This window comes from Buceros rhinoceros, unplaced genomic scaffold (assembly GCF_000710305.1).
Source record: "Buceros rhinoceros silvestris isolate BGI_N320 unplaced genomic scaffold, ASM71030v1 scaffold16264, whole genome shotgun sequence".
Taxonomy (NCBI): Eukaryota; Metazoa; Chordata; class Aves; order Bucerotiformes; family Bucerotidae; genus Buceros; species Buceros rhinoceros.
The window spans coordinates 471-8,180 of record NW_010406644.1 but is presented as its reverse complement, the minus strand read 5'-3'; the positions used below and the strand labels follow the sequence as shown (position 1 = coordinate 8,180).

The following is a 7,710-nucleotide window of genomic DNA, read 5'->3' as shown; positions in this document are numbered from 1 at the left end:
TACATACATGATGTGTTTGCTCTTTTCTTGCTTTCGTGAAACCCTCTCTGTTTTCCTGAGCTGCTGAAGTTTTAAAATGCTGTCTTATTTTGCAGTAGATAACAGTTATAGATAGTTTTTTTATGGTTTTCTCCCCTAAAAACAAATTAAAGACATCATAGCATGAGTAGGCAGGAGTGCTAAGAATGATCAACATGAAATGAATGTTCAACACTTTATTCTCCAGTAGTCGCAGGTGCCTAGGTAAGCAAATGAATAAATTTGAAAGTTATGTATGCTGTCTTTTATACAGATAAAGAACTGATGCTCTATTATTGATTTATGTAATTCAAGTTTTCCTTCGTTACTAGGTTATTGATAAAGTCTTAGGTGCTTATAGATAGGGTTTGTCAAATTAAAAAAAAAGGCCACCTAGGTTTCATGAAGAACGTTTTTCTGTTAACGCTCAAAATTGTTACTTCAAAAATATTTTCAGGCTGTAACACTTGACCCAAATTTTTTGGATGCTTACATCAATCTGGGAAATGTCCTGAAGGAGGCCAGGATATTTGACAGGTAAGCATATAAGTACTGTTCTCTATCAGTGGCCTGTGAGATGTATCAAGATACAAATTAGGTTCCTGATCTAAAGTCTCTTTGGACAGTAGAGCAAAGACTTTCTGCTGTAAGCTAAGCAAGCAAGTGGCTTTGAAATGTATACAGAGCGGGTTACTGGAATAAAAAAAAAATTCCTATGGAATGTATTCCTTTATGTTACTGTCCTGTACTTAATGTTAAAAATGGGAGTTTCTGAAGGTATTAACGAAAATAGATTTGAAATTAAGGCTGCGGATGGGTGAAGATAAGATGGGTGAAGAAGGTTATACCAAGAAGGGCATGACGGCTTGAGTTCTTCTTTTTCATTATGTGATTCAGGATATGATCTTACAAGTGTGTCTTTTCTAAAATTTTCCTTCCGTGTAAGACAAGCTGAAATGTTGACATTCAGCTAAGCATCTGATTGAATATTCTGTGTTTGTTATGTGTTGGCGTCGCGGGGTTGCAGTATTGTACTGTTCCTGTCTTTTTGAACTAACTTGTTTTGAGACCTCTAATCTGATATGTGAATCTTACTTTTATTTCTGGAAGAAGATCCAGACTGTTGTTTATATGCATCTGTTAATTGGATTATAATTTCTGGTAGCTGTGTTTTATGGCTCCAAATTTACTAAAAGCTTGCAGGGAACAGATTAATTATTCTAACTAGTTGCATTGCACACAGTGTAAATAATGCAGTGATTTGTATTTTAACCATGAATTAATAGGCCAAACAAGGGCATGTTTCCTCTTTGTTTTAGATTTTGTTTACAGCACTCTTTTGAGAGTTTAGTTACTGTGTATGCTGTTGTCATTTTTCTAGAAATGCATTTGAATACATCAGTCATTTATTTAGTGCTATATTATATGCTATAGAAGCATACAATTAAAGATCTCACTTTTGAACAAAATGAAGTTTGAGGTGTAAGTAAAGCATAATACATGTTTTAGTTAGCGGATAGAATAAATACATGTAATAGTGTGGTATCATTTATATTGTAACAATTGAATAATAAATGGAAAAAAATGGAGCAAAGGTCTTATGCTTATCCTAGTAATGACATTTTTGTTTTGTTTTTTTTTAAAAAGGTAGATGAAAGCTTTACTTTTTTTCCCAGATTTGCACTGATCACTGTACAGCATCAGGTGGGAGGAAAACATTGCTATTTTACGAAGTGTTTCTTGTCGTCTTCTAGGCATTACAGAATTCAGCGTAGCTTAAAATAACAGGAATAATAATAATAATTCATCCCTTGATTGGGCTTTTAATTACAGGCAGTCTGCTATGTTTTTAGTAACATCTTACAGGACAGATTTATGGCGTTAATACATATCCCTTGAAGTCTTTTTTGTTTTTTTATTTTTGGTTTGGTTGGTTTTTTATGTAGGTAATTTTTATGACCAAAGTGAATATAATTGCTGCTCTGTGGGTGATTGTTTACCTTTTTTTTTATTGTTACAGAGCTGTAGCAGCTTACCTGCGAGCCTTGAGTTTGAGTCCAAATCACGCGGTTGTGCATGGCAACCTTGCCTGTGTCTATTATGAGCAAGGACTAATAGACCTAGCAATAGACACCTACAGAAGGGCTATTGAGCTACAACCTCACTTCCCTGACGCCTATTGTAACTTGGCCAACGCCTTGAAGGAGAAAGGCAGTGTAAGGAGTACTTCTTGTCCATTTAATTGCCAAGAGTTTCAGGCAGTTCAGGAATATGGTTTAAAGAAAAATTATTACAAGAAGGAACAATACTTAAAGAGGTGAAAGTTGACCTTCTAGTTCTTTTTTTCCATTTAATTTTTTTTTTTTTTTTTAAATACAGTGAATGTTTGTTTTACACATTAGGTTTCACCAACTTTATTAAGATGGGATGTTATCCTCATTTAGTTAGTCAAAAGGAAGTATAATTTAGGAAGTCTCCAGCTTGAACCTGTTAAAAGTGATTGTATAGTCACTTCTCATAAACAGTGCTGTAACAACAAATAATACCATATTAACAGTATTCCTTTTTTTGAAGGTGGTGGAAGCAGAAGAATGCTACAATACAGCTCTTCGACTTTGTCCCACTCACGCAGATTCTCTGAACAATCTAGCAAACATCAAACGGGAACAGGGCAATATTGAGGAAGCTGTCCGTCTTTATAGAAAGGCTCTTGAGGTACAGTTGCATATGGTGAGGGAGAGGTGGGGAATTAATGTTGGGAATGCGTGATATGACATAGGAGTTTTTTTCCCTCTCTGATTGTAAGTGAAAGAATGTCTGCTCAGAGATCTGAGGTAAAAAAAGGTAAAAGGTATTCTTCCAGTATGGTCTGCTTGGGGCATTTGAGAGACAGATTCTACTTTTTTTTTTTTCTTCCAGGTGTTTCCAGAGTTTGCTGCTGCGCATTCGAATTTAGCAAGTGTACTGCAACAGCAAGGAAAGTTGCAGGAAGCTCTGATGCATTACAAAGAGGCAATTAGGTAAATGGGCACTATCTGTAAATAGCCCCAGCCGTTCATGTCAGGAAAATGCCATAGATTTGTGCAGAGTGACTTAAGAGTAATGAATTCTAATTCAGATTGCTTTGCAAGCCAGAAGTGTGGGTATGGGTATGGTTTCTCATTGGAGGAGAGCTTTCATTGGTCATGACATAATATCTTTATTTCTCAGAATCAGCCCCACATTTGCAGATGCTTATTCTAATATGGGAAATACTCTAAAGGAGATGCAGGATGTTCAAGGAGCTCTGCAGTGCTACACCCGTGCCATTCAGATAAACCCAGCTTTTGCTGATGCCCACAGCAACCTGGCCTCTATTCACAAGGTAGCACATGTGAACGATTCACTCTTATGATGTGGCGGGGTACTGTGAATACTTACTCTGAGTATGTTTTTATCTGCTGACTCATTTCTGTGTTTACAGGATTCAGGGAATATACCAGAAGCTATTGCCTCTTACCGCACTGCTCTGAAACTGAAACCTGATTTTCCAGACGCCTACTGCAACTTGGCCCACTGTTTGCAGGTTAGGAAGATGAGGCTTTGATTATAATTCTTAAGATTCCTCTGCAGCAAATGCTAAACTTGATCACCTCGACCAATCGCTAATTTATATGCAAAGAGTAGACTTAAGTCTTAAATCAGAAGATAAGATTAAACTGTCACAAACAGTAATTACTGAAGTTCTCACTTGCATTTTTGAGACTAATGCTTCTTTCAACTTAGGAAATATGTGATATAGATCATAGATTGCTTTGGGTTGGAAGGGATCTTCAAATGTGATCTAGTGCAGCCTCCCTTGGAGGTAGCAGAGTCATCTTCAACTACACCAGGTTGCTCAGAGCCCCATCCAACCTGACCTGGAATGTTTCCAGGGATGGGGCATCTACCACCTCTCTGGGCAACCTGTGCCAGTGTTTCAGCACCCTCACGAGTCATCTTCAACTACACCAGGTTGCTCAGAGCCCCATCCAACCTGACCTGGAATGTTTCCAGGGATGGGGCATCTACCACCTCTCTGGGCAACCTGTGCCAGTGTTTCACCACCCTCACTGTAAACAATTTCTTCCTTATATCCAGCCTATGTCCTTCCTACGTTTACCCTCTTTCAGTTTAAAATGATTAGCCCTTCTCTTGTCACCCCAGGCCTTGTTAAAAAGACATCTTCCTTATATGCCCCTTTTAAGTACTGGAAGGCTGCAATAAGGTCTCTTTGGAGCCTTCTCTTCTTCAGGCTGAGCAGCCCCAACTCTGTCAGCCTTTCTTTATAGGAAAGATGCTCCATCTCTTTGATCATTTTTATGGCCCTCGTCTGGACCTGCTCCATCACGTTCATGTCCTTCGTGTGCTGAGGACTCCAGAGATAAAGGAAGCTGTTGTTCCAATGCCTTTTTAATTTTTCCTTTTTCTAGATTGTCTGTGACTGGACAGACTATGAGGAAAGAATGAAGAAGCTGGTTAGCATTGTAGCTGATCAACTGGAGAAAAACAGACTGCCTTCTGTCCACCCACATCACAGCATGTTGTATCCCCTTTCTCACAGTTTTAGGAAGGCTATTGCTGAGAGACATGGAAATCTGTGTTTGGACAAGGTAGGCCAATTGTGATTGAAGTACTTTGTGGTTTTGCTATTCCTACTGGAAAACCTAATGCTCACGTAGTTAGTAGCATTAGCTTTTGTAAGGTTTATGAGTTACTGACCTGCAGAGAGGTAGGACATGGTGTTATTTGATTTGCAAAGTGGCAATTTGTTTTTTTATTTTATTAAGCTTTATTACATTTTTTTAGATTTTATTAAATTATGTGCAAGGGGCATTTTGGAAGAGCACAGTGAGTAAATTATTCTTCCCCTACAGTAGGACAGACCCAGTAGCAGTGTGATAGTATTTCTCAAAATATGATCCTTTTCATCATTTGGAGGGCTTGAAACTTGACCTTGCTTCTAATGAAGCCTTGCTGGAACTTGTGGGCTTTGTGTTTGTTTAGCTCTGGGATTTCCAAATGCACTTGTTTTAGTGGCGATAGCAGCAATGTTACTGGGGCAGTGCATCACGTACTTGAGTATTTATTGTCATTCTGTTTTGGAGTACTTTGTGTACAGTAGAATAGATTTTACCAAAAATGTTTCGTCTCTTGCTGTAATTATGTAACTGTCAGCAATTTCCACAAGACTGCACAGCACCTCAAGCTGCCAGGAGTGCAGCTGCAGTCAGTGGCAAATTCTTCAGGTAAAATTTGATGTTACTTCTTTTTCTCCTCAACCAGGGTGTCATAGCTATTGGTGCTTGTGAATGTTGAGAGGGACTACTTCATGAGGTTGTCAGTTACAATTGAAAATATGCTGTCAGCCAGTGGAGGGGTCTGGTTAGCTGATGTGAAGGTTTCAAGCTTCAGAAGATAATGCTTAGCTTTCAAACTGGCTTGTCTTAATAGACTGGCAGTCCTGTTGGTGATAGTGGCTACAAGCTGACATGTGGGGAAGGTGGTGAGTGTAAGAACAGGAAGTATGTTGTGGTGCTTCACAGGAATGCTGTTTTGGTCACAAGTGGCTTGTAGTTTGAGAACTTCCTGGTCATAGCAATGTGGTATCAGTGTATTTAATAATCAGGGGTGGAATACTTAAAAAGAAACTGGTAGAAAAGCGGAAATGTAAACTGGGTGGTAGTGATGTCTGTCTTTATTTGGCTGAATATAGGTACATGACATCTCGTAAGACAGATTGTGGACATTACAGTTTGCTCAAATAGAATACATATTATGCAGGTTTGAATAGATGCCCACAGACCACTTTCTTGAATGTGGGATAAGGCTAGTTCTACAAGCTCATGGGGTTTTTCTGGCACTCTCTTTGGCATTTATTTGGTTTTGGTTTCTGACTTCATAAACAGTTGTGTATGTTTTCTTGACAGATTAATGTTCTTCACAAGCCACCATATGAGCATCCCAAGGATTTGAAGGCCAGTGAAGGTCGACTTCGTATTGGCTATGTGAGCTCTGATTTTGGAAACCATCCAACCTCACACCTAATGCAGTCAATCCCGGGCATGCATAACCCAGACAAATTTGAGGTAAAACTGTAAGTTACAGGCTTAAAGCTTTAAATACAGCTGTAAGTGGCACTTTCATTTTATTGGTGCAGGCAGGTAAATTAGGCAAGGGTAAATTTTTGTTTCTAGTTGTTAGTTCGTTTTTGTTTTTAATTAGCAGGCTTTTTTTAACGGGTTGAAAAGTTCTCCAGCCTCAGCTATGTTCCTTTACCAACATGGAGTATTATTTAGAATGTAGGTGAATTAGATACCTAGGTATTCTAGGTAGAATCTTCTTGAAGGAAGAAACAAAAAGACCAATCAGACCAATACGTGGCTCCGATCCTGGTGTCACCAGCACGACTTTGGGTTCTTTGATCATGAGTCAGTGTACATGACACCAGGCCTGCTGGCAACAGATGTGGTACACCTGTCTCAAAGGAGGAAAAGGATCTTTGTGCAGGAGTTGTCAGGGCTCATCAAGAGAGCTTTAAACTAGGTTTGAAGGGGGAAAGGGGCAAAACCAGGCATATCAGTTTTGTGGGACGGTGTACTAGCAAGGTCCTTCAGTTTGCCATCCCAGCGGAAGCAGGGGTAGAGTGCCATGTGGTAGCAAAGATACAAGGGATACTGATGGGCTAGAAATCACAGAAGCTCCTGGGAATGGTCAGGTAGGAATTAGGCCTTCTCCCACCTGCAAAAGGTGATGGGATCAATAACCCAGCTGAACTGTGTCTGCACCAATGCCTGCAGCATAAGCAGCAAACAGGAGAAGCTGGAAACCATTGTATGGCAGGAAAGCTGTGATGTAGTTGCCATCATGGAAACATGGTGGGATGATTCACACAACTGAGAGTGCTGCATTGGATGGCTATAAACTCTTCAGAAGGGATAGGCCAGGAAGGAAAGGTGGTGGAGTGCCCATGTGTGTTGGGAAGAGTTCTGATTGTCTTGAGCATAATGATGGTGGCGACAGTGTTGAGTAGTGATGGTTAGAATTAGGGGGAAGGCCAACAAGTCAGATATCATGGTGGGATTCTGTTACAGACCACACAACCAGGATCAGGAGGCAGACAAAATATTCCATAAGCATCCGGGAGGAGTTTTAACAATCAGTACCACTTGTTCTTCTGGGAGACTTCAACTTACTAGGTGTCTTCTGGAAATACAGTACAGCAGAGAGGAAACAGTCTAGGGGATTCCTGGAGTGTCTGGAAGACAACTTCCTCACACAGCTGGTGAGTGAGCCAGCTAGAGGAGGCTCCCTGCTAGACCTGTTGTTCACAAGTGGAAGGACTTGTGAGTGATGTGAAGGTTGTCTTGGCCGCAGTGACCATGAGATGGTAGAGTTTTAACTTTTTGAAGAAGTAGTCTGGAAGATCAGAACTGCCACTTTGGACTTCCAGGAGGCAGACTTGGACCTTTTTAGGAGACTAGCTAACAGGGTCCCTTGGGAGGCAGGCCTGAAGGGCAAAGGAGTCCAGGAAGGCTGGACATCCTTCAAGAGAGAAATCCTAAAGGCACAGGAGTGTGGCCTCATGTGCCACAAGATGAGCTGGTGGGGTAGAAGACTAGCTTGGCTGAACAGAGAGCTTTGGCTGGAATTCAGGTACAAAAGGAGAGTTAA

General features: G+C 40.3%; 1 protein-coding gene across 1 annotated transcript in view; it reads left to right on the top strand.

Moving 5' to 3' along the window:
* LOC104491738 (UDP-N-acetylglucosamine--peptide N-acetylglucosaminyltransferase 110 kDa subunit) overlaps positions 1-6,125 on the top strand; it is a gene marked incomplete at its 3' end in the record, with an annotated part of 13,337 nt that extends 7,212 nt beyond the window's left edge. Inside the window, exons 5-12 of the mRNA XM_010134205.1 lie at positions 476-555; positions 2,039-2,234; positions 2,593-2,733; positions 2,938-3,038; positions 3,229-3,382; positions 3,482-3,583; positions 4,470-4,649; positions 5,967-6,125. Of these exons, the coding sequence (XP_010132507.1) occupies positions 476-555; positions 2,039-2,234; positions 2,593-2,733; positions 2,938-3,038; positions 3,229-3,382; positions 3,482-3,583; positions 4,470-4,649; positions 5,967-6,125 (1,113 nt within the window). The remainder of the gene's footprint in view (positions 1-475; positions 556-2,038; positions 2,235-2,592; positions 2,734-2,937; positions 3,039-3,228; positions 3,383-3,481; positions 3,584-4,469; positions 4,650-5,966) is intronic.
* Positions 6,126-7,710: the final 1,585 nt, after the last annotated feature.